A 27863-nucleotide genomic window follows, 5' to 3' on the forward strand; every position below is an offset into this window, starting at 1 on the left:
CGGCTGCACGCAGGTCCGTAACACCAGTGCTTGCGGTTGAAACCCTACACCGCGGTTTGAACCCACCATTCACTGTTTGTGTTGACATTGCGCACAATGCGCGAGGAATTAAAATATTATGCTTTCAGACTGTTACAGAATCTCGGTGTGATGCAAGATGATTGTGCAACTGAGATGAAATTGTAAGGGTTTGTGTTACAAACAACGTTTTACTTTAAACTTTAAACGGGAGACTTCCATTTCTAACCGCATTTCTCAAAAGTCCGTGCGTGTATTGTATATTACTTTTTTTATATACTACGTCGGTGGCAAACAAGCATACGGCCCGCCTGATGGTAAGCAGTCTCCGTAGCCTATGTACGCCTGCAGCTCCAGAGGAGTTACATGCGCGTTGCCGACCCTAACACCCCTCCCCCCCTCGTTGAGCTCTGGCAACCTTACTCACCGGCAGGAATACAACACTATGAGTAGGGTCTAGTGTTATTTGGCTGATGTGAAAGTTGTGAAACAGATTGGTCTTTTATTTAACATTACTCGTATAGGACAATTTTTACACAAATCGATCGACACACAAATAAATGCGCTTACCAGGATTCGAAGCCGGCGGGACTGACTGGGCTAGGAAGGAAGCCGTTAAAAAGTTTTAATTTGACACATTACCCTATGTTTAGGACGTGTTTAGGATGATGCACATACGGTTTTATAACCTTTTTGCGCATTTTACAAAATATTATTTTTTATCCTTAGTCTCACTTAACACGAAACTCCACTCCAGAACTAGAGTTGTAGATGTAGGCGTCAAGACCGCTATGCTTAAGTGGAACTAGGCTGGACATGTCTGCCGAATGCACCCGGAAAGATGGGCCGAAATGGTTACTACGTGGGATCCACGGAAGACCATAGACGTTGCCAGGACAGGACGCAGGCAGACCAAAAGGAGATAGCAGGACGACTTGGACGCATTCTATCCAAAATGGTAGAAAAATGCCAATGACAGGGTCGAGAGGAGAAAAAGAGGGGAGGCCTTTGCCCAGCAGTGGGGCCCTAAAGTAGCCTAACAAAAAAAACTCTCACTGGAGTATGAAGCTGATCTTATTTTCAAATTCCGAGTTGAAAGAATATTCCGACATATATTTATATTGACAATATATTTGATATTGACATGCAAAAAACACTTTTCAGACTTCCCTTACTATTCGATCCGATGACCTCCAGCATCGTAGGCGGGATCTTTAGGAGGCCGTTAACAATGTAGCAATGTCGACAATTTAACGACACCAAAGCTGCTTCAAATAAACCCTGTTATGTTCAACACACGACATACATCATACATACATTCAGGACAAGAGCCTGTCCCTGTAACGCCTACAGCCAACCCACATCCGATAGCATAGAATTCGGTGACCCGCCATGTCACTGAATATTTATCAGGGGCTACGTAGGGTCGCCACGTGCTCCTGACAGCCGTGTATAATCCGTTGTATTATTGGCGTAAATGTAGGTCTATATAAAATACGAGTAAACACCTTTATTGTACATTTAGCATCAATAGTAGCGGATGAAGCAACGCACCAAAAGTATCGCCACCCTGGAATACTTTTGCAAATAGGGATATATCTCTACAGTTCCCGTTCAAAAGTATTTGTTCCGGCACGATTTGAACTTTAAGGTATATGTCAAATATTTCTCCGTTTCTTCAAACAAATACGTCACTTTTGACACAGACATACCCATTTCGTATCTAGAACGAATATTTGAAGTAATATCTTAAAGTTCGAATCGGGCCGTAAGTCTAATAGGGTTGTTTCCAATTTTTTTAAACGCTCGTATTACGTTCTATATTAACTAAAAGTTGCCCTAAAATTTAACTTCTATACTAAAAACGGTTTTAAATATGTTAAATTAACAAAATATATTTTGACAGATGCTTTCGCGCCTAAAACGCTCTTTGAAAATTGTGTGACGTCACAGTTTACGGTTTGACACATAACTACATACGCACGTAGAAGATACGAACTGTCAACTGACATTAGTCATTTGATGTTTATCGCCTAACTGTCAACAGTGTCAATCCGAGAGTTGTGACGTCATCAGAATCTTCAATCACGTTTCGAGTTTGGTCACGTGACGTGTGCCAAAAGATATTTTAAATTCAACATTTACAAAAATATGGTCATTACAGGTCTCCTAAAAGTAGTTTAACATGTTCTTATAATCCAAAAAAATTTATTGGGATACAATTCTGCCGTAAGATTTGTAGATGGAAACAACCCTATTGTTCAGCATATAGATACATACCTATAATCTCATTTTGTGAACTTATTAAAGAATGGTAGATACTAATGACGCGAAGTCTGACCCGCTACTTTTGATCGTGACTGTAGTTTTACAAATACATATTTTATATTTTTTTATTTATTTATAAATATAGATACTTCCTTTGGGCCGTTGCAAATTAAATCGTTATTTATACTAAGCAAAGTGCTACATAAAACTGATATACACACACTGCTTTAACAGCCCTTATATTAACCCCACTGACTTCATCTCGGAAGGCATATGATAGATATTTATGACATCCTGGCCCGTTGACGCGTTTAACGAACCGCTTTAGGGCAAACGATAACTCACGATAATCAATGTTTATTGCTCGCAACTGGGCATTTTATACGCGATATATGACCTAGTGTCTGGGTGATGTTAATACTAATTCGTTTTGGTTCAACAAGAAGCCTGTTTCTGATGCTAATGTATGAATCACACAATCCAAGCCAAATTCAATGTCGTCCGCCGAAACGACGTGTTTAGGTATCCTGTTGACTCGATTGAGTAAGTAGAAGGTTTTTAAACAGTTCCAAAAGGAAGAAAGTAAAATTCTTACGGGATATAGTTCAGTTGTACCCAATTAAATAATAATTTAGGTATTATTGAGGTGTCTTAAGTTTTTATTCATAATTTATAAATCTTGAATTTGTACCTACCTTGATAAGTACCTAGGTAAACGTTTACGTACACTCAGCCGCAAAATTGCATCGCCACTAATATGAATGAATTCATTAATAATGTAACTTCTCGCTGTGCATCATATCCCATGCTATTACAAGCTTGAAGTTAAGTATGTCAACATGATATGAAATTTAGTAAATTATTATTTATAGAGAAACCTTACCTGTTAATCATTAATTAGAGTAGGAAATATCCTAACGACAACGACAATGATGGCGCCCCTAGTCAACGCCGCGACTAGCCTCCCAATGAGCCACTTCCGTGGTTACTGGTTCCTTGTGCTATTGTTTTTCATTTTAGAGGTTACGTTCATTATAGTTTAATATATTTTATTGTTTAACATCTACAAACTAAGTAGTGGCTCTGTGAGATATATACCTCGCCAACCACCATATCTGCGATAATTTGAAAAAAATAAAAATAAAGACTGAATCGACAAAAAAAAACATATAGATTGAATTGCTCTCAAAATTCGATAGGGATTACTTTAGATTGGACATTTCATACCGTTAATATTGAAAACCAAATTAGCCTGAACTCTAAATGGATCAACAATTAAAGTCTGTGACCGTACAATTAACAAAACTATTAGCTCACAGATGATAAGCTAATAATTTCGCTAGCGTTTTTCGGATTGTGTTTGAAGTGTTTTTTTTATAAATTATAAAGTATAAACTTCTCCCCCACCTTCGCCTACTACTTTTTTACTAAAACGTATTTCAAATCCTAAATTATATGTTAGCTAAGGAAATGTTATGCACTAAAAGTTAATTTAGGGTACGTATTTTTGACAACCCCTATTTGCAATGAACTACAACACTGATAACGGGGGTTTGTATAAAAAAACTTCGCTAAGTAAATCATTTATCTGCAAACCTTACGTCATATTACAAATTTCAAATATGGAACGTCTATCAACACACAATATTCTTACAAGCAAAAGGGGCTTTAGCTATTATTTTTGCCTATAACCAGAGCAATTTGGCTTTGTTTTTGTTTATGTGCATGTAGGAATACAGCTTAATGTCTGAAAGTTCCTTACTGCAGATATCCATTTCGACTGGAACCACAGCATAAGTAATAGTACTACCGTACAGAAAAGAAACTTCCTACAAAACCGAACTTTGACTGCGATTCAGGGACGAATCATACTGTCCCTTTCTAATGTATCCTATCCCTTTCGGCTATTTAGGGTTGTCAAAATTCAAGTCATTATATTATCTGTTGTTGCGCACGCAAGTCAAGTTGTGCCAACCCTAATAATTGCTCGTAGCAATGCTGAACCGAACGGAGCCGATAATGCCCTAAAGGATCATTTCGCCTGCTGGAACCGAACTGTCACAAGTTAGATCTTTCGATAATGGTTACTTTATAAATTTCATAATAGCAAATTCCTGCGAGACGCGGCTACAGACCTATTGATTAGCAACAATTTAGCAATTAAACGTCTGTTTCTAAGATATTGCTAACTAACGAATATGAAACTATCTAATTGGTTTTATTCACACGTAGACGTCAGTCTCATGACGTAGGCAGGTACGTAAAATGTACCTAATATAAATAACATAATATGGCCAATTAACATCAATTACTTGTAATCGGTATAGATATTAGTTATTCTTTGTGGAAGCGGCAATGTTGAGAAGAAATCTGTTGTGCCGGTTGTACACACTCATCGACAGCCTATCTCCGTGTTTAGGCACCGCTCCGACTCAATCGGAGAACGGCGAGATGAGACGAGTGAGAGCGAGACGTGAAGAAAGCAGTTTGTTCTCGTTCTCGCCCTGTCTCGGGGCCTCTAGTGTGTACAGCCGACATTACATGCCCTATTCGTATGTGGAGAGAGGCCGTCAGTATTTTGAATTTAAAATTTTTACATTGAGGAACCGCATAATACCTTTAAAAAATCATCTCGATTTCATTGTCAAAATCAAATAAAATTCAGATTTAAAAGTTATGGCTGGTAGTGACAGTATTTCAATTAAAATAATACCAACGGCAAACCCAAAGAAGATAACCTGAGTCAAAAAGAGTATATTCTGTTCCTGAAAATTAAAGTTAATGAAGCGGCCTTCATTAAGGTTTTACTTTTCTTAAATGGTCAGCAACAGAAGTTTTTTTTTTAGATATAGTTGGTAGGTATAATCATAATACAAATCTGATTTCTAATTAAATAACAGCTTATAATGGGCCCTATTGATGCTTCATGTCATGGGAGTTTTATTGAAGTTTGCTAAAAAATAGACCAAAATCAGATACCTGCTACAAACGCCTGTATAAACATTTTGAAATTTGCAATATGCATATTCCTATAGTTTTTTATGCATTAGAAAAGAGGTAAACATTCTTGACGTGTTTTTTATTGAAAATTATTGCATAACCCTTTAAAAAAAATTGTTATTAAAGTAAGAAAATGTAAATAATCGACAATCGCATAGTTATGGGTTATACCTAATTGTGACATATTTGCGGTGACTTATATTTAAGGAGTTTTTTATTATTATTAAAGATCGCTTACCTTCTTTCTAATGCTATAAAAAAAACGAACTGTCCCACATAACCAATCACTCTATTGCCTAACCAATAGGTTAACCTATTGGGAGGGTTGCCATAATTATTCGGAACTGATACGGGACAATGGGGTAGTAACGGCGTTATGGGGGGGAGGCGGGGGCGGAGGCATATTCACATTTTAGCTTTAACTCACATAGATGAGGCAACAAGGTGGTTAATCAGAGAACATTGTGACTATTTATATGGGTATTCTGCAGCGGTATTGATATACGGGACAAAAACGGGATCAAAAAAATACGGGACGTATGGCAACCCTACCTTGGTGGTAATAAGGTACCTAGGCTTATGTATTGTTAGTATTGGTTGTTAATACTGTTACTGAATTGCCGTATTTTATTGCTCATAGGGAATTTTGCTTCACAAGTCTATTTGTCATATTCAGGATATGAGCATTGTATAATGAGGTTTTTAATTACATTAATTCTAATTAAAAACATATCATCACATTACCTAGTTCTTCCGCTTGAAATTAGGACTTAAAAACATGTATGTACCTACCATCCCATTCGCCTAATATATATTAACTGTACACATCAGGGACCTAGCCACGACGACAATCGTTGATAGAAAAAGTCAAAGGGGGAGGGGGGGGGGGGGCGGTTTTAGGGTCGGCAACACGCATTAAGTCCTCTGGAGTTGCAGGCGTACATAGGCTACGGAGACTGCTTACCATCAGGCGGGCCGTATGTTCGTTTGCCACCGAGGAAGTATAAAAAAAGTTCGTAGCATCTATCACCCCGATACCTACTTTTTTTTGACGTTTGTCGATATTTAGTTGGTTGTCATCTTGGCTAGGTCCCGAGGTGTTTGAAAATTAATTTCCCTTGTCCGTTACTTTATTATATACCTACCAACAATTGATTTTTCATTTTCCATGCAGTGTCATCTAAGTGTATGTTTTCTTTTTTCATAGGTACCTATAATCAGTAATCATATGCAAAATGCAATATTTTCGCCAATCATTACCATTATCGTCTAGATTGTTTGTGCATCAAAAACCTTTGCTTTTTTTCTCGCTTAGTGATTAAGTTCACTATCATTAGGCTTGCCATACTTATTCGGAACAGATACGGGACAATGGGGTAGTAATGGCGTTTAGGGGGGGGGGGGGGGTTCCAGCAAATACATAATCTCATAGCTTAAACTCACATAGTTATAAATACAATGTGGTTAAACAGAGATGATTGTGACCATTTATATAGGTATTCTACAATGGTATTGACGGGTAATAGTACGGGACGTGACACTTTAATACGATGACAGTCCCGTATATACGGGACGTATGGCAGCCCTAACTATCATGATCTTTGCAGTATATTTCCGTAAATATTAATATACGTGAGTACAGCCCCGATATTACAAGAAACATAACAAATATAATATTATTTATTGTGGTAATTTAATTGCGATCCAAGTTGCCCGCAAAATATATTAGCAAACCATCCCAAGTATTTATGGGATTCAATATTGCAAAGTTGGAACTTAATATCAATGCGCATAGGAAACGCAAGCCTTAATTGAAAGTAATAATTCTCGTCAGAAAAATAACCTGCATGATTAATATGACGAGTATACAATAGTATACTACTTTGTCACGTACCTAGTATAATATAGGTACCTTTATTATAGGTACCTACTTTGCCAATTTTTGTACTTGGACCGAATTCTTATTGGAAAAACAGCTCTTGAGAAATCTTACCTTTTAGGTATTTCCAGAGCGATTCCTCCGCTGCTGTTATATTCCTCAGTTTGTCGGTAAAACAAAAACGTCCCGTAGCCACCAATAGATCACTTTCCACTGTCCACATACACTGTCCTGTCGGTTATCAATCAATGTCAATAGCGCAAAAAAGTGAGTTAAAATGCAGCGTTTTTCCCTTTTGTTTGATTGGTCGTTTCGACGCGGACAATGTTATCGGCAGTCAAAAGTCAGGCACTTATCAGCAACGCAGTAGCATGCGCACGTGGGTCGGTCCGAGCGGCTGAAAACGCGATCCAACACAACCTCAGCGCGCCAAACAGACGGGCCGACTGAACATGAACAACACTGAGTCACATCCACACGCACACCTCGCCGCTCAACAGGTGAAAACGCCGCTGTGTTGGTGTCAAGTGAACTCGTATACGACCTGAACTCGTGTGGAGGTTACCCAGGTGAACCGGCGCGGGTGTGTGGGTGAACCATTTTATTCGTGTTGGACAGATTTATTATTACCGGTATGAGTATGTGTGAGTGCCGTCCACAGGTTGTCGGTGTATGTTCTGCGTGTGGACGTGCGGTCACATGTCACGCGCGCATGTGTGCTGCCTACCTGTTGTGCCCCCGCAACTTATTAGTTTTGTACTTCTTTTAGGGCTGCACTTGAAGATGTATTATCCTTTAAGACATGCATTTCTTTTGTTAAATGTTTTATAAACTTCGCGATCGGAAACAGTGGCAATTAAGTGCAAAAGATATCTTGACCTTGAAGTTTTTAACAAAAGATCTAACGTAATAAGATATAAGATCAATTAAACTACATAAGTTCCTACATTGGGTACCTAACCAAACATGCATAGGTAGGTACAGGATCTACAACCTCACAAATAGGACTATAACAGACATCCTTATACCTACGTTTTACTTATCCATCTTCCTCATCATTATTACGAGTATATCAGCTAAGAGAGAAGATACAATACGAATGGTAAAATCGTGAAGGATTATCTTGGGTGTCGATTTGTGCTGTTCTTAATCCGCAATTCAATACAGAAGCTACTTGGGTATAGGTGTACTAAAACCCCGCTGCAGCTGATCTGGAATGGAAACTGTCCAGTCAGCGTGCACTGCTGTCTCTGTCTATACCTAGTATACCAAACATCATGTAGGATTACCATATAGCAGGATGTCTCCTGACTTGTCAGGATGTTTGGTCCTTTGTCAGGATTTTTGGTCTCTTGTCAGGATTAGGATTGCGAGTGTCAGCGTTTTTAGTAACCTCAACTAACCATTGTAAGCTAGCTAAAAGTTAGGCACAGGAAAGGGAAAGTTAAACAAGGTACCTATATCGTGGCACGTTGAGGGGCTAGTGGCCCACCAAAGTTTTTGGAATAAGGGATGTAAAATTAATAATAGTACATTACGATACAAGTGCGAAAAATAGGAAATTCGAAACGAGTGGTGATAAATTAAAACACGACCGAAGGGAGTGTTTTAAATCGACACGAGTTGCGAATTACCTATTCGCACATGTATCGTACAACGTTTTACAGTACATATGGCCCTGTAAATGTTCGACACAGTAACGTAATATGGTAATATTCGCACTAGTGCGGTAAAGTACCGCACAGTAAGCACCATATGTACTTACTGTAAAGGTTATTTATTCAATAGATTTTTTTACATTTGTGTGTTTTACGTCTACTAAAGTTGACAAGCCGCTAATAATCGTTTGTCCCTTTCCGACGTATTGGTATGATGGAAAGGGACAAACGATTATTAGCGGCTTGTTAACTTTAGTAGACGTTTATGAATAAGGGGAAAATACCTATAAGTAAATATTAGCTGTCTAGTAAATGTCAGGATTTTTAGGGTTGATGTCTGAACTTTTGTCGGGACATTCCATTTTAGTGTTCCGAACAAAACTTTATTCACAGAACACTTAAAAACGACCGGTCTTGCCTAGTGGGTAGTGACCCTGCCTATGAAACCAATGGTCTTGGGTTCGAAATTTATTCGTGTGATGAGCACGGATATTTATTCCTGAGTCATGGGTGTATTTAAGTATGTTGGTATATATATATATTACATTGATCGTCATCGAAGTACCCACAACACAAGCCTACTTGAATTTACTGTGGGGCTTAGGCAATTTGTATAAAAATGTCCAATACTCATGTATTTATTTATTTACTTATAATCACTTTGGTCTTGTTTATTTCAAGAACTCGACCCTTATAGCAAAAATTCTAATTAAGTAATGAATATTTAATGTAGTTATAGCTTCAATGGCTACAACATTATCTTCCTGTGGTCTAAAATCGTGTCATACTCGTATGCACTAAGCCATTATGAACTTTGTACAGCGTAAGGTCACGGATGTTTAGCATTATTACAATACGTATTAACGTTCTGTCACCTTGACGTAAGTGCAAATACGTCTTCATTCCGCGAACAAGTAAGCCGTAACTACGATCGTCGGAAAAGCTAATTAAACTTTAACGTGTGGTCAATAAAAACCTTAATCACTCACGCGTTAAAATCTTCTACGACCTTTTAAGGAAAATACTATGTACATTGAAGAACGTCGTAAGTAAAAGTTTACCAATCGAAAACTAACCTTAAAACTGGACCTTAGTGTCGATTTTGGAGAGTTTTCTTTTTGGTTTTTTAGATAGAATTGTAATTGAAATTTTAGGTCGTGACTCGTCTATTTGTATTATAATTTGCACCTAATCAGACGTAAAACTAGATTGATTATCAACTCTTGGGATTTCTCGTATGTTGATTGACTCTTTTGTTCTTTTGTTGTTTGAAAAGACAAGAGCGATTGTGGAGTTTCAAGTCGTTAGAGGAACTTGGCTACATTAAATGCGTCGTGGAGTCAGCAGAGATTTCGCATCGGCAAACAAGCATACGGTCTGCCTGATGGTAAGCAGTCACCGTGGCCTATGGACGCCTGCAACTCCAGAGGTGTTAGATGCATGTATATTTTATTAAATTACATATTTTCTATTATAGGTAGTTATGAAGCCTCACAAATATGTCAAAAATATTCTTTTAGTTACGTAAATTACGTCTAAGTATCTTGTATGTGGTTTGCTAAGCCGAAACAGGAGCGACAGTTCAGAATGCGTATTTTGACAAGCACTTGAATGTTGAAATAATAAAGCAGCTCTGAAAATATGCATGATTTGATTTGAAAACCGGGAAAACTCGTACATTTACATTCCTTAAATACCTAAACAACCCTACTTAAATACTAACCGCATTACTAAACAATAGCATTTCAATTCGGATATTAAATAAAGTCACCCAAAGGGGTTAAGCCAGATACTGTAATGAATAGATTGCAACACGAGCGCTGCATTATCTTACAATGTGCATTTAATGGTGTACGGAGTTAACATTGGATAATAAGGCTATTTCATAACCCTGGCGAATATTTACACGCATTTCAATTAACAAACAACATCCGGAACAGGCGGCGGAGTATGGTGCGCGAGATGAAAACGAGCTACGAAGATTATTCTAAGCTTAGATGTATATAAGAATAAGTATATCATTCTAATAGACCTATCTTTCTACAATTGTGCAAAAAGATTCATAATCAAAACACTCAAATTGACCGTTCAATAATAAGATATATCATCTAAAGCAGTGGTGGGCATCTAAAGCTGTCATCGTGGGGGGGGGGGGGGGGGGGTTGGCAGAAAGTTAAAGATAATTAAGAGGAGGACCAAAATTGTATTTTGATTTGCTATCCTCATATCGACGACTAAAGGCTGACTCACGCTAAACCGGGCCGGGGCCACGTGACCACCGATCAGATGTCATAGAAAATATATGGCGTGTCGGATCGGACGCGTCGGCTCGGGCCCGGTCCGGTCCAACGAGTCTTCCTTCATTGAGAGGACCGGCGTCGGGCTAGGCTAGAGCTGGCCCGCGGACCGTACTTTGCCCAACACTGATCTGAAGGGTATAACCGTTACAAGAGCTTGACTATACTACGTACCGGCCAAATGTTATGTTTCCTGGAAAAATCTTAACACGGCGAACTAGGATTTTTCTCGCACGGTACAGCGACATCTAGCGGGTGATTCGACAACTGATATTAATTCCTTGCAAATAAAAATAGGAAATACATTCAGGGGTCGGACAGTAGTATCGTCTATCGGCCCAATTCGAACAATGCTTATAAGATACCACAGCTATACGATACTGATCTGTCAGTGTCAAAAGTTTTTGGTTGAAGAAATATCACTTTTGACAATGACAGTACGGTATCGTATCTGTATGATATCTTATAAGCATTGCTCGAATTGAGCCGTAAAACGACTCTTGCATGAGAGACCTGTGCCTAGCGGTGAGACGTATATTTATAACCTGAATTATGAGGAATTCCTAGTTGCGATTTTGCCATACAAACGCTCTCGACTGATTCCTCCCTGGATTTTTAACCTAGAGCAGTGATTTTTTCAAATAAGATCAATATCATCAATATCTGTGCCGCTATGTTTTGCTTTTTTGGATTATTTTATTTTGAAGAAAGATACAGCGCCTCGAAAATCGCAAAAACGGCTAAATTGAATTGGCTGTAAAAAAAGGCACAGTATACAAATATGACAAAAAATATCCAAAAAATCAAAACATAGCGGCATAGATTATTTCTTCCTCTTGCAATTTCCAAAATTTCATAATGATTAGTTGCGTTTTGGAGGAGGAAACAGTCGAGAGCGAAACCTCGATTTTTGAGTTTTTTGCGAGTGAATTTCGGTCCGAGCTGCAGTTGTCCCTATCGCACGAATTGGAGGCGGAGACAGTTTCTAAATATACGTACACAGAAAGAATAGTGATGGGCATAACATCCTTATAGGGATTGCAGAACCGGTACTGTTTTAAAGAACCGGGATTTCCCGGTACTATCGGAACTGGTCTAATTATTTCATTATTTTAAATAAAACGACAGCATTTTGCGATTTGACCACCTTTCGTATTATAATTTAATAATCACATTTTCTTTTATTACGTAGTAGGCATTTTTTTTTTTAGAAATATAGTATTTTACATTGCTCACACTTGTGCGTCACAAGTAAAAGATAACTACTTTGATGTTTGCCAATTTAATGAAATTACATTGACGAGGGGATTTATATATAAGTATCGCAGTCGTATTGTATAATCCGCCGTATTACATTACGGCTAGCCGATATCAAAATAAGGGCCATTTTGAAATGCGGCGGTTCAACGATTAAGGTATGTTGGGTAAATACCGGATGCGGGTGAAGAACGTAGGACATTCATTTCCCCCTAATTTGGCTTTATTTTTTAATGTTGGCAACATTGTGTAAGACGCCATTTCATTGCGCCTCGACTGTCAGTGTCCCCGCGTCGCTCAGGGAGTCGGGCTTGTGCTATGTGCAATCACAGAGAGCAAGGTAAATTTCGCGAATTCTTTCTTCTATCCGATCTTCGCTCTGTAATTTATTTTGCGTATTGTGATGAAACTGTGTTTGTTTTTGTAATTGTGTTAACAGACCTAGCACTGCTGTAGACCGATATCCGATCTTGACCCTTCCAGGTAAAGATCGGACCAGAAACAATCAGATCTTTACCTATTTAAAAAACAGCAGTGATTTCATCAAATTTTCTTCAATTTACCTACTGACCTTAATTATCACATTTATTGTTTTCTTAATCACACTTTCGTACCATTATTTTTTTTATCCAGTACCACTACCAGCGCGACGGTTACTGACAATGTAATTTTTTTAATTTCCGCAACCCAAAGGTTGCCTTTTAGCGATAAGACCGCATGTTGTTTACCTGTGCTTATGTGTATGTTTTCTTTTGTATTGTTTTCTTTTATTGAGGTGTGCAATAAAGAGTATTTATATTGTATAGGGATGATGATACATGTTGAAATTTATAACAAAATCGAGTAAAATAGATAGCAAATGAGCAATTTTTCGCAATAAAGTACCTACACATACGGATGCATATGTAGATGTGCACGCATACATACATTGCTAGTTTCGGATACAAAATAGAGATAGGGCTTCGAAATTAGTTTCCTTAAAATGCTTCAAGAGGGCTCTCTTTTCCTATATATTTACTTTACTCTTTACATACGATCCTTACATTTTATCAAAAAAAAAAGATTGTATATCAACTATATATATATATATATATATATATATATATATATATATATATATATATATACATAATTGCAAAATTAAACCAACAAAATCGCAATTTTAATTATTTTCGATACTTCAAGATGGGCTCTCAGTGACCTTGACCTTGTTAAAGAAATCTTTTTGATTTCTAAGTTTGATTTTTATTTTTTGGCGACCTTCATTAAAAATGACTGGGCACGATTATTTTTTATTATGATTTTTGTCCCTCCTACTTAAGTACTTAATATCTTCCAGTACATTCCATTCAATAAACAATACATTTACACTTTCCCTAAACCTGTACAGTTCACGAAATCTTAAATTGTCAAAACTTCGCAACGTATCTATTATTTTAGTGGTTTTTTTTTATTACTTCGGGTAAACCTTACAATAAGAGGTTTCTTAGCACATTATTTACTTATCAAATTGCCTTATGACATAGGTATCAAAGTTTGAGAGCCACAATTTTACCAATTTTTGTATCAGGGTTAAGATCGGATACAAAAGGGTAGACACCGGACCTATTTCTTTGTGATACCTTATTCTCTTTCCATTAGAAGCAACTTTTTTTCACCATCCAATGTTCTCCCTTGATGGCAAAACACTCGTTACCCTAAAAAAAAGTATGTCTCATCTTTACACGGATACAAAACTAAAACCGTTCTATATTGAAGATTACCAAAATTCAGGCCGAATCTACGGTTATTATTTAACGATTCGCTACGTACTTCAAGAATCTGTCACGTGTTGAGATCTCGAAAAAACATTTTTTCACGAGTTCTCTCAATTGGTTTCTTACTCAATAATATGTCCCATAGCATCTTATTCCAGTGTAATAAGAGCGTAGTACCATATTTATGAGACGATTCTTTCGATACATATTTTTGCACTTGACTGTACGACGACAACCGAAGCTATGGTAATTAATATCAATCAATCAATCAATCATTTATTATTTCGTCATCATAGGTGTAAAATACATTTAGTACAGGTGATAGGGTGTTTGGTATTAGGGTGTAATAGATACAGTATAATATAAAAATGAAAAACAATATTACGTGGTAACAACAAAAACAACTTGCGTCGGGCAGCGCAGAATAAATTCCGTCTGGCTCGACATCGCCCATGTCGACGGAACGGCGCGCAATGAGCGAGCGCACGAGTCTCTCGTCTGTGTGCGCGCACTCACACTTAGATAGCTCCGGCTCCCGCCCACCGCAGCGCGACAGAAACATAGCTTCAAAAATTCGAGATTTGAAAAGTTGCTCAGCTAGGAATTGCTCTTATTATTTCATTAAGTTTTATGTAAGAAAATATAAGATTCAAATTTTGGAAAACAAAACAATTGAATTAATAAATATTATAGGACATAATCAATTACACAAATTGACTAACTCCAACAGTAAGCTCAATAAGGCTTGTGTTGTACTCGTAACAAATAAACCATTAAATTGATAACTTTACGATTTGCCGAACTCTACGATTTTTTTTATATCAAAATTAACCTGCTACGGGCTACGGCGCAACGCTACGAGCGTAGCTTAGCCGAATATGAGTTAGATTTTTTATCAGCTATGATGGTGATAATGATACTGAGAAATATCTGCTTAGGGCCCAGGGAATCCAGGATATGAGGAGATCACTGAAACACGTCCGTTCGGTATTGCATTTAATCGATCGACAAGACAGGTACGAAATCTACCCTCTATTGTGGTAGCATAAGTCTACCCACATACATTACAGATACTTATTATTTTTGTACCTATTCAAATGAATTAATTTTATATCAGCGCTGACGAAAAAATGTTAATGTGTGTTATATTCGCATTCGTGTGAAACTGAGTGTTTCCCTTTTTGTTAAGGACAAGCTTTCGCTTATATGAGTTTTTAGAATTTGTTATTTACAATCTTATTATAAATAATAGATGACTGTTGAAAAAAGGGCGGTTGGCATTTACTTGAAAATGTTGCCAAAACTTACTCTGGCTACAGTTGTTCCAGAACTGAAACAAGTCCGGAACTGTAAAACAAACCTAAATACACTGGCTAGCTCCAACATAGTCATACTTAGATGGGTACCAGGGCACTCCGACATTAAACGTAAACGAAGAAGCGGACGAACTTTCTAGAAAGTTCACCCACCCCTAGCCTAGAACCGTTCTGTGGAATCACAAAACAGGATGCATATTATCTGCTCAGCAACATAGAAAGAACGAGAGCAGTCGATTAGTGGAAGTTCGTCAAAGGACGAAAACACTCGAAAGCTATAATCAAAGGGTTCAACAGCAAAACTGCTAAGGAGCTTCTAGAGCTCAAAAGACACAAAACCTGCGCGGTGACTAGAATATTGACTGGACACTGTAAGTTGAACAAACACATGTTCTGCCAGGAGTCAGAAGATACTGCAATACACATTCTCTGTTCCTGTGGACCACTAATGTCAAAAAGAAGTACCTACTTAGGGCGACATGTATTACAACACTATGAGGTACAGAGCATTACGGCCCAAAGAATCTGGAATTTCCTGGATTCAACGGGCTATTAGTAATGAACTTTAAAGGGCCGTCATAATAGATCATTGCTTGGTCGAGGTGACACTCAAAGGCCCACAATACCCCTAATAATCATAATACAGTTGCCTTACCTAACTTATCTTCATAACAGCATATTTCCCACAGGACAGTCCACCAGTTCGTAGCTCCCTCACAAACCGTATAGGATAGCATTCTCGTTTTAATTTATTCAGGCCCGCAATTAAGGCCGTGTTCTGGCACAATGGGTGCGCGGGCGCGGGCGATGCGACAATTGCGCGCATATCGCTATCGCCGCATCGCCCTGCGACCTGTTGTGGAACAACAGATGGCGAACATGTAAATACTTACTATATTTTTATATGTAATATTAATCAAGAGCGGATTTTGAGCTAAATAAAATGTTAAAATATTTATCACCCTTATGTGTGTGTATGTGTATTTGTAAATCGGTAGTAATGCCCCATAAATCCAATGCCATCCATCGATAGAAATTACTATAAGAACATCATTCACATTTTAACAAAAAATATTTACTTATGTACGAAACTTATCTAAACGCTAGAAAATTACAAAACATACTTAGGTACTTAAATAAAAACACAGGTTAAACCAAAATAGAAAACACTTTAAGGTTAAAGCGGCCAAGTCCGTCTATGGAAAATTTCGTACAAAAGCGTATTTCTCTTAATGTTTTTCAACCCTAGGAAAAAGAGCTCACCTGCTTTTGACCGCTAAAGTGGCCCACTGATTACAAGTTCGCCGGACGATATCGGCCTGTCAGTTTATCGCGATTGTTAGCTCTTGCGAATAACTGACAGGCGATATCGTCCGGCGAACTGGTAATCAGTGGGCCCCTTTAAACTAAAAGCAATCGCCGCTTTGTCGATGTGGTTAACAATCGTGTACTATTATTGTTTGAAAAAAGCACTCGTATGCCTACGGAATTTCCCGCAGACAGATTTGCCCGCATTGATTTAAGTATTTTTTTAAATCACATTATTAATAAAATTTGCCCATCTCTGCTGCTTGCGCATATCGGAGCTATCTCGCCTATCTCTCTGCGACCCGCAGTGGCCGCAATATTAAAAACAAATTATATCCAGACCCGCGTATCTATGTTAATATGGTAAACGGCCAGCCTTCCCACGGACGGCGACTTGCTTTAGAAATTGTTTTAATGCGGATAGAGTTTAACGATGCCTTATTAAAAGGTTTTGGTAAACTATTTTAGAAGATTTATCGAAAAAGAAGTAATTTGAGTAGGTACAATTTTTGTGTATATATATGCAATACATTTAATTTTTTCCAATGAGGGCAAAGTACCTACTTAAAATCAGTGAATTTAATACATGCAATATTTGTCATTAAGCTTGCAAAGCTACTAAGTCTAGTAGTAGTAGACTACACCAACTGCTGAACTTAATTTGACATGGAAAAATGCGAACATCTGCTTATATACACAAACGTTTTATTGGTAAAGTCAGACTAAGCTAAGTTGTCAGCGATGTTGATAGCCCAGACGGTGCAAGTGTTAAGTAAACGTCAAAATTTAATAGAAGTTAGACACTTAAAATAATACAGTTGATTTCGTATCTATTCAGCAGATTTGAAATAAAGGAAACTATTCATCTTCGCCATTTTCCTTTTTAGCATAGCAAGTAATCTGAAATTAAGATGGGGATAGGTGCAGTGCATTTATATGAATCGTCATCTGTCACGTGGGTCGGGAACTAATAAGAATACACCATTGTTTGGTATTAAAATTGTAGGCACAGAAATCATTGTTCATATTTATGTACCTATATGCTCTTTGAAACATTCTGAAGCTCTGCGTGAATATTGTATTAAAGTTCCCAGTTTAACTTTCTTTTCTTACCCGTTTTAGTGTCCTGCAATCCGTTGCCTCTAACTTAACATTGTTTAATGTTTACAACAAGAAAGATAAGTCACCTGGCGAACAATTAGTGTCCAACCGCGACGAAGCCCAGCGCAGCCACCGACATTTAACCCTACAGTTAGCTTTAAATTAAACGACAGGGACAAACTATGATCGCGATACTTGTGTCCCTTTCGGTACAGTTTGAGATGCCACAGTTTAATATTGGTGCAGATGTCTTATCTCGAGGGTAGTAAATCTTGGAGCAGGAAGTAGCGATGAAAAATGTGCCGGCAAGCTCCCGTAGCAGGCCCTGTATTTACTTTGCTAGACTAGCACAGCCCAGTTCGATGCTCAAGACCACCAGTATAAATCGTTACCTGGAGCTAGTTATAAATTTGTATAATCATAGGCTAGTATTTAACTGGTACGTTTGAGTGTTGGACTCATGCGGACATTTGGAATGAAACATTAGGTCGTGATGATACGTACAGCCGCTGGCGATTTATGGGAGGCGAGAGATAGTGGGGCGGAGGTTATTATAATAGCCGAGCATAGATGCACCACTGCTTGGCTAAAGCAACGAGATTACGCATGACCTTGAATTTAGCGTAGGATGCGCGTGATCAGGGCTGGCAAAACGCTATTAAGATAGTTTTAGTAATTTGCTGGTGAATTCAATAACCTCTCGGTCAATGATTATAGATAAAGATTGATAACTTGTTAATTACTTATCAGAATTCAAAACAAACGCAGCAATGTGCTAATTAAGGACATGCTAAAACTATTATTGTCATTATGAAATGATTTCTGACTTTAATGACAAAGCAGTACAATAAACTAACCGACGAAGGATTTATAGATCAAGTATTTGAATTTAGAATACCTAGTCTACGAATACACGGGGCAGGTTACCAAAATGTATGGTAAATGTCGTAAGAGTCCGGTTCGTTTGCAAGCAATAAATTCCCTTTTAGTTTAGTGATAGGGTTGATAACAGCGCGTACGCATAGTCCATTTCGGGTCGATTTGAGCGGTCGGAGAGCGAAGGTCGTTGAAGGTTGGCGCGCTTTTCCGCGATCAACGGCACTAGATTAAACAAGATGGCGGGAGCGGCGCGTGCGCCGCGCCGGTTACTTTGCGGAGCCACTAATATGCTGCTTTCCGACTTGATTTATTTACCGACCTAATGGTTTATGGTACCAGAATAAGTAGAACACGTTTTTACTTGATTATATCCGGTTCTGTTTTCATAATACAGATCATTTGTGACATAAATCCAGTTTAATATAAATGTAAACTCTTACAGCGTGTAGTTGAAGTATTAACAAATCGTAAACTTAATAATGGGTTGTGATTATGTTCAAATACTCCAATCTTAGTTGCATTATAAGTATAAACCTCTTTATTTACATGCCTACATAAATAGGTTTTAAAATATTTTGAATGTTGCCCAATTTGAACTTTGCCTATGTTTAGAAGCTTGGTATGAGCATACTTGGCTTAATGAATAAATAACATTGACATATATCTAAGGGCAGGCCTTACGGGCAATAATAATTGGGCCAGTACAGCGGTGTCACGCACACGAATTCAAGCCAATCGTGCAGTCTAACGCCACAACGCGATTGGTTGATGAGTTCGCATCACGCGCGATTGATCGCAACTAGTTGCGTTAGACTGCATAATTGGCTCGAATTCGTGAGTGACACCACTGAACTAGCACTAGCACCATTCTTAGCGCCCTTAAGGCCCGTCCTTAGATATATGTCAATGATAAATAAGTAATAAATATAAATATTGGTAACAATCTTTGGTAATTATATATAGTCCAGTATTTTTTTTTCTGTATTTTATCTGTAGTTTATCAGGTTTTTTAGCTGTATGCGATAGTTTTAATCTAGTTAAAATCTTGCACCATTTTTACATGTCTCTGTTTAGCCCTATGGTTGACTGGTAGAGAATGCCATTAGCCATTACGTCCGCCATTTGGTACCATAAAGTTTAAATAAATAAATAAGTAATGAACCCTGAGACACCTCAGAGAAATACGACGTTCGTTACCTTACAAAATGGTCAATATTCCTATTTGCTGATTCAGGATAAGAATAATTTATTCGTAAAACATAGGTGTTATAATTTGGCATTTTTCCTAATTCCTTTCTATTCGGCACGCCCAGAAGCAAAGAAATGCAATGCCACTTAGTCGATCCAATCGTAAGAAGCGTCACGTATTTGCGGCTTGGAAAAGGGTTTAATCGCTGGAAAATGAAAAATTTAATTTTTTAATCGTTCCTTAATGAACATTTTCCCAAAAATCTGAAACTCTAATTTACAGAGATAGACACAGAAATAATCAGGATTGAGTAAGATTATTTATTCTCGTCAGTATGTTTCCAACGTGCTAATGCTTGAAAAATTGCTGCCAATTAATGGATTTATTCTAGTTTACTAATAATTACTGTTATTTATAAACACTAAATATATTTTATTCAACAGTAATTACGTAAGCGTCATTTTAAGCCCCCTGATTTAGCTCTAAGCTCTGGTAATAAATGTGCTTTTAATACTACGATACTACGGCACGAGCGCTATTGCAATACTATTATGAATTTTGTAGACATACAACTCGCATTTTATAAGATACAAGATGTTTCACGCGGCGATACTTACGATTGAACATAAACGACCATAAGGTGAGTGCTTACTCCATACAAAGATAAAAACTAATTTATAATAGTTAAGCTTAATCAAGCTTAAGCTAGTGCATATTAGTGCGATAGAGACAGATAGCGTTTCGTTCTCGTAGCCGAAACGATTGGCATGTTGGCTAAGCACGCAGGTTGCCTAGCCAGGATGCCAATCGTTTGCGCTAAGAAGACGAAAAGCTATATGTCTCTAGATAGAGACCGAAAGCGCTTTGTTGTCGGAGCGCAAACGATTGGCATCTTGGCTAGGCCCCCAGAACAGCTAAGTTGTACATTTATGCTTTGGTTATCAAATTAAAAACAATAGGGTTACTAAAACTATGTGACAGTCAATTTGTAAGATTTTATTACATATTAAAAGGAGGTATGAATTAGACAAGAGACTATTATTACCTCTACCTATACGTTATACCTGTACGGTACCCAGACTACATTTTCATTCGTGGAATATTAAATAGAGTAAAAAATCATGATTAATATTTGATTTTTTTTTTGTAGGTTAAAGACTATATTTAAATAATAACAAACTTAGTATAAAATGTAACCTAAAATTAAAACTACCTACAAAACTAAAATTAAAACCTAAAAAAAAAGGGTAACATGAGTGACCTAGCCCAATATGTTTATATTAAGCTAGATCACCCAGGTCAGAACCCTGTGGAAGGGTTCCCATAAGGCTGGCTGCATTCCCCCTTTGGATCGCTATGCCGATCCGTTGGGCGAGGAAGGAGCCAGCCCTACGGTCCCCCGTGACATCAATATTTTTTTTTGAAAGTTGCCGAATTAATTTATGAGCGCTTGGGCACCACGGTCCTAGAGTTTCGACTGCAAAAGCCACAAATATATGCCGGTCAGTGAGAGCTATATATTTGCGGCATTTTGCAGCCTCGGCAGCTATGGCCGCCCCGCCCGCTCTCAATGATGTTGAGCCGAGGTGAGACGGTGCCAGGGTGTCCACACACGTTGCGTCCCAAAAATATTTGATTAAAAATAAGTTATTCTCATTAAATGTTTTCTCATACGAATTATTCCCGACCAAAATTATTTGAATAATTTTGACGGGAATAAAATCAAGATGATTTTCTTCTTACGAATTCTTATTCAAATAATGATTTTATTTTTGAATACCCAACACTGGACGACGGGACGTGATGACCAATCACGTGCCGCCGCGCTCCCATAGAAAAGACTAAACGGGGGACGGGCGGGCGGTGGCTCGCGCGTTTATGTCTTTTGTTCTACATTTTTGTCTACTGAGATACTTACCAATTTTCATTACCTATTCAGGTAGTATATTAAATAATATTATTTTAGATGTAGTAGTTAGTAGATGTAGAAGTATTGTATACAATAGTGCTATACTCAAGCTTTTCTCGAACCTTACTTAGACTCAGCAAGCTTCGTTGCCTAAAAATGGTACTCGACTGATAAGCTCTCTATTATATCACGATTGTATAAAATACTATTACATTCGAAAATTAAACAAACAAAACGATTGTTTTGCTTCACCATAGACCAAGCAGTGTGCATACTACCTGCAGTATCGAATAACGGTTTGAAACGTGATATTTTTAATTTAAACTAAATTGTTCAGGCCAGAGTTCATCACGAGGCGTGATGAATAGTTCCCTAGGTGAATGAAATAATCTATTGATTTGAGCTTTTGATGTTATGAATGGGGTTGATTATTAGTTTGTGGCTGTATTTATTTTAACTTAAAATATTAATCATTGTGTTAAATGTCGTGTCAATAGTGAATGAACAGAAAATAATAGTCGTGAATAGGCTTTTGTATTTAACATCTGTTTCTATTAACAACTTTTCTGTGTTATCTTATTTGATTATACTACTTATGTTTAAATTACTTGTACAGCGCGTGAAATATTTTACTACAGACAACCTAGACAAATAAACATATTTTTTTATAGATTTGTTATATGAAGGAAGAATTTTTAGGCAATTCAATAGGAGCGAAGATATATAACTCCGTATATGATAAAAAAAGGCTTAGGAAAAAAACTTGCCTCGAAAAATTAAGAAAAATGTACCTATGCTCGAATAAATTGTGATATACTATTGGCCTAACTCGAGTAGATGGCGACACCGTTTGATATTGAATACATATATCAATGAAAGAACATGAGTCAAATATATCATTCTAAGATTTTGTCCTGTGTCGAAAGATGGCAGTAAATTTAGTTGACTACAAAATTTACTTTGACAAATACGCCTGACAATGAGTCAAGTTATTTCAACCCAACGTCACTGTGCAGTAAGTACTATACATTGACCTATTGTCACGATTACGACTTGCGATAAAAATAATACTTATACTCGGTCAAAACTGTCATAAGACCTGCTGATAATTTGGATCTCCAAGACCGAATTCCACTCCATCAAGCCATTTCCGCTCTTGCCATACCACTGCGAATTTAATAATAGGATTCTCTAAATAACAATATATGGCAGTAATTACATATCGTAACATCATTATGTACTTAAATAAAAATAAAATTGCATGGCAATTTCCGGTAGCCCAGAAGCAAGAAGAACAAAAAAGGCTACATATCAGAAATAGAACAAAATGACAGCTAGTAATGAAAGTTCGGGCGTGGATAGGTGTTCGGACGGTTCGCGAGGCTTTAGAATTATAGTGTTGACTACAACGACAGGTCTAGAATGTAGAATATTGCCTGACACATATTAAAAATGGGACAAAAATGGGACTGATATTTTCTGTAGAAGGCAGAATTTTCAGGTTACCAAAAGCGTAATAAAAGACCAATAATCTTTAGCCTTACCACGACTGCCTTATCAATGTCAAACTGACATTCGCTAACCATAACGTATGCGTAACGTTCTGTCTATAGGGAGCGTGCATGAACTATAGGAGGCAGCACAGGAGCCGTCAGATTTTTGGCGCGAAGCGTAAATTTGATGTTTTTTGTTCCGATGTAGCCCAAAAGATGGCAGAACCTACTATGCACAAGAAAACACGTGACGTGTAAATGTACATGTTTATTGTTCCGATTCAGGCCACAAGATGGCAGACCCTCCAACGCGCACGGTCCCTATAGGACTCGTTCGCACTAATATGTCTCGCATATAATAAACATCAATCAGTACGAGCGAGATGCATAGAAAATAAGTTAAACTTACGCTAGCAAATATGTCAGTGTCAAACTGGCCTTATATAAACAATGTACCTATATAGAAACTGTATTTATATTGTTTTACATAATAAATCACACAGAACTAAACGAAAATTATTACAAAAGACGATCGTTCCTAGCGACCGGAGATAATAATGATCTCACAATCGTTCTTCACTATTTTTAACCATCATATCTATCGAATTCAGGGCCCTATTCAAAAAGCACAATTTTACCACGTCAATACATAAGAGTCGTTCGACATCAGCTTATTATCTCACGAAATTGCCGTACTATCGGTAATTGCGATCGGTAGCGGATCGGGACCCAATCACAAATATGGTAGAAGCAGTACCCTGACTTCTGACTTCAATTTCAACACCAACAATTGATTGATGCGTGTTGCAGTGCAGATCACATACAGGCTAATTCAAGTTTTAGTTATTCTGTTTCCAATATGATACTCGTCTGTCAGTGTCAAAGGTGACGTTTTTGGTTGAAGAAATGTCACTTTTAACACTGATCGATCAGTATCATATTGGAAACAGATCGAATAACTAAAAGACGAATTGATCTGTTATATAGTGGAAAGTATGCTATTTTTCTTATTCAATAAATGAATTTATAAACACCAAAGTTTACATTTGCACATGCGCTATTATGATTTTGGTAATGTTAGTTTGAAAATGGAAATGCTTAGTTTCTAGTCTAACTATTGTAAACTACCTACTCATATTCACATCTAACAGAAATTCTTTTAATAATTTATAGGTATTGGTTTTTTATTACAGGAAGTTTTAACGTGTGGTCTGTAAATGTTTACTGTCATGGCGGCTATAATGTGCTTAATTATTTAGGACAACTTATTGTAAAACCCTAATGCTAGTTTTGAAATACATATTTTTAAACATAAACTACATAATACATGTAGATTCTTACATATATATCTCAGCCTACTCCTAACTTAAAGTTTACACATATCGGACATGAATCGCAAGTGCTTGCTATATTTAAAAATGTAATAAGTACGAGTAAATACGTTCTGAAACTATAGTCAGATTATAACGTTAGGGAAATCTGAGGGGACTTGATCCTGTGAGGAATTTGTGTCCTAATGGTTCTTTGCAAAAAATCAAGTCGAAGTTAGAAGATAAAATACTGGCTAAGACAGTCGTACATCAGCCCTATCGTCAGTTGTTTATGAGGAGATGAACATCGCTCTGTCCGGGTGTTAATTGGGGGGCTATTACCAGTCGTTATGAGGTTTGGATGTAATTGTCGATAATGACGCGGGAAGAAAGTCCAAGTAGCTGGGGAAAAATTTAAGTGCTCGGCCCGATTCCATTAGATGTCGACCTCGTTGAACTGCGATAAATGCTCAATTTGACCACTAAAGTTTTATTGGTATATCAAAAGAGAAATATAGACGTGTCTCAGAACTGAGCATGATTTTCATACTACAACAGAGCATTTTAGGTTTAATTTGTTTTAATTATAGGCTTCATACATGAAGCCATACAGAAGACATGGTTGATGCTCGCTATACTCGTATATATAGTTATGGTTGTTTTCTATGTATTTCAGTACATATCTATGATATATGATAATATGACCTATCGTCGTTTTTATTGTCGTCGTGATATCCTCGGTTAGTACGTACCCAAACAAAAACCATAATGAACTTTAAGTGTCTAGGCCGATTTGTGTAATAATGATGTATTTATTTATTTAAATAAGAAGTAATTTCTTTAGATAAATACGCGCAGATGGTAATGTGAATCAATAACACGAGTGAGATGTGAAGAATCTAATTTGTTGTACCACATTTCACGCAAATAAGTATATTTCTATTTTTATAAGAAATTGAATTAAAAGTCAAATATTGAATTTATAAACAAAACTATTAAATAGGTACTTAACTTTTTTCAAATGTAAGTGTAGGAATCCCGTACGCAATTGACCATGTAAATTTTTACCGCGAAAACAGTAATATTTACATAATTATTTGTGTCAGTTTTCTCGACTAGATTTCAAGTTTCATATCTCTGCCGTAGACTAGCCGAGATCACCTTATTCCGCGTGGACTGCGCCGGCGACCCTTGTTTGGTTGCTAGAAACACGTTCTTATGGTCGTACGTCTCTTAGATGGCTTTATGGCTAATACTGGGAAGCGCCTAGGTGAAATGACCTGACCAGTCATCGACTAAACATAAACTTAATGCATCCGTTAATCAGGCGATAAAAGCGATAGAGTACAAATTTCAAAATGACCATGTTTTCATATGTCCCTATATTGTAAATTTTATCGTATTCGTTACAGCTGTTTTTGAGAAATTATCAAAAAAATGATGTATTTATTTTAACTGTATTGCACAGTAAAAAAATATACAGTGACAATTAAAGGCGGACTTAATGCCACGCGACATTCTCTACCAGAAATCTCATCATCTCATGCATCTGAAGAAATATATTTTCTTGTCTTACTTATTGGCCTTTGTTAATCAATCAAAAAAAATCAAAAGCTTAAAACATTGTGGTTTATTATATACTAGCTTGTTCAAAGGCATCCAATTTTACGTACATCAACAAACGTATAAGGAAGCATCAGTGTTTAAGTACATTTATGCTATTTTATTTTAGTTTAGTTTAGTTTTTTAGTTAGTTTATGCTATTTTAAGTTTTTGTTCATCCCATCTATGTTTTTCTGTGTAATCTCCTCAATAAATGAGTATAAAACATGCTTTAGAAGCAGGTCCTTAATTCGGTTAAATAATTTAAATATGCAAATGACATTCTAATGATTGTAGTCCGTTTGTGTTTTATTTTCGTAATCTCATTAGCCAATTGACAGAAATATATCTCTTCCTTTTCAGTTTAGCCTTTGTGAATGTCAAACACTACGATATATTTGTAAATAAAACCAACTTTTGAAATTCGACTAATCACTCTAAAGATCTACACATTAAGTACATTGTGTACATGTTTAGTAATTATCCCCCACATAACATCATCAAGGCGAATGACTGCATAGATGCACATCGGCTGTCATACGTTTAGGTAGTAGTTAGCGTCATATGACATAATACTCTTTGTTAGCCGGGCTGCCGTCATTTACAATGTAATCAAGATGACAATGTGCCATGATGGACTTGGAATTGCAAAAAGATAAGACTGAACATATATACTAAGTAGACGAAACATCGATCGTGCTAATTTTCAGTCTACGGAAATAAATTATTCTTCCGTTTCGTTCAGTTTTTAGGGTTCCGTAGCTAAATGGCATTAGGGTTCCGTAGCCAAAGGACAAAAACCGGAACCTTTATGGATTCATCATGTCTGTCTGTCTGTCCGTCCGTATGTCACAGCCACTTTTTTCCGAAACTATAAGAACTATACTGTTGAAACTTGGTAAGGAGATGTATTCAGTGAACCGCATTAAGATTTTCACACAAAATTAGAAAAAAAAAACAATAAATTTTGGGGGTTCCCCATACTTAGAACTGAAACTTTATAAATCTTTTTTCATCAAACCCATACTATGGATAGATCTTCAAAAATGATGTTGATGTTTCTAATATCCTTTTTTTTCTAAGCTTCTTTGCGAGAGACACTTCCAAAGGGGTAAAATGTGTCCCCCCCCTCCCCCCTGTAACTTCTAAAATAAGAGGATGATAAAACTAAAAAAATATATGATGTAAGTACATTACCATGCAAACTTCCACCGAAAATTGGTTTGAACGAGATCTAGTAAGTTAGTTTTTTTTAATACGTCATAAATGGTACGGGACCCTTCATTGGCGAGTCCGACTCGCACTTGGCCACTTTTTCTTCCACACATATTATTACGAGTTATTTATGTACGTCTGCATTAATTAAGTACACAAGAAATTTAGACAACCAGATGACGATAACGTCGGTCAACCAGTTACAACATTTTAATCACATTTGTCGACAATTTTTTGGCCGTATAATGTGCGAGCTGGATTTTTTTTATCAATATCAATTTAACATCTACCAGAAATTATCTAAGCAAATCCCTTAAACTTTAAGTCCATTTCTAACTCGCCTAGTTTCCTATTACAATCTAACCGGCCCTAAAGCAAACAAGGCCATTAACTGGAGCGCGATAGTC

At 37.1% G+C, this 27863-nt stretch overlaps 1 protein-coding gene across 4 annotated transcripts in view; it reads right to left on the bottom strand.

Moving 5' to 3' along the window:
- Positions 1-27863, bottom strand: part of LOC133524409 (polyhomeotic-like protein 2) — a 320025-nt gene that overhangs the window by 220414 nt on the left and 71748 nt on the right. Inside the window, exon 1 of one of the 4 annotated variants that reach the window (XM_061860401.1) lies at positions 7280-7633. The exons of 2 other annotated variants lie outside the window; for them this stretch is intronic. Coding sequence is in view for 1 of the 2 variants with exons in the window: in XM_061860398.1 (XP_061716382.1) it covers positions 7280-7388 (109 nt within the window). In the remaining variant the exon portion in view is untranslated. Of the gene's footprint in view, positions 1-7279; positions 7634-27863 lie in introns of those variants that run through there. One more of the 4 variants, XM_061860398.1, reaches the window with a different exon arrangement.

The sequence above is a fragment of the Cydia pomonella genome, chromosome 13 (genome assembly GCF_033807575.1).
Source record: "Cydia pomonella isolate Wapato2018A chromosome 13, ilCydPomo1, whole genome shotgun sequence".
Lineage (NCBI taxonomy): Eukaryota > Metazoa > Arthropoda > Insecta > Lepidoptera > Tortricidae > Cydia > Cydia pomonella.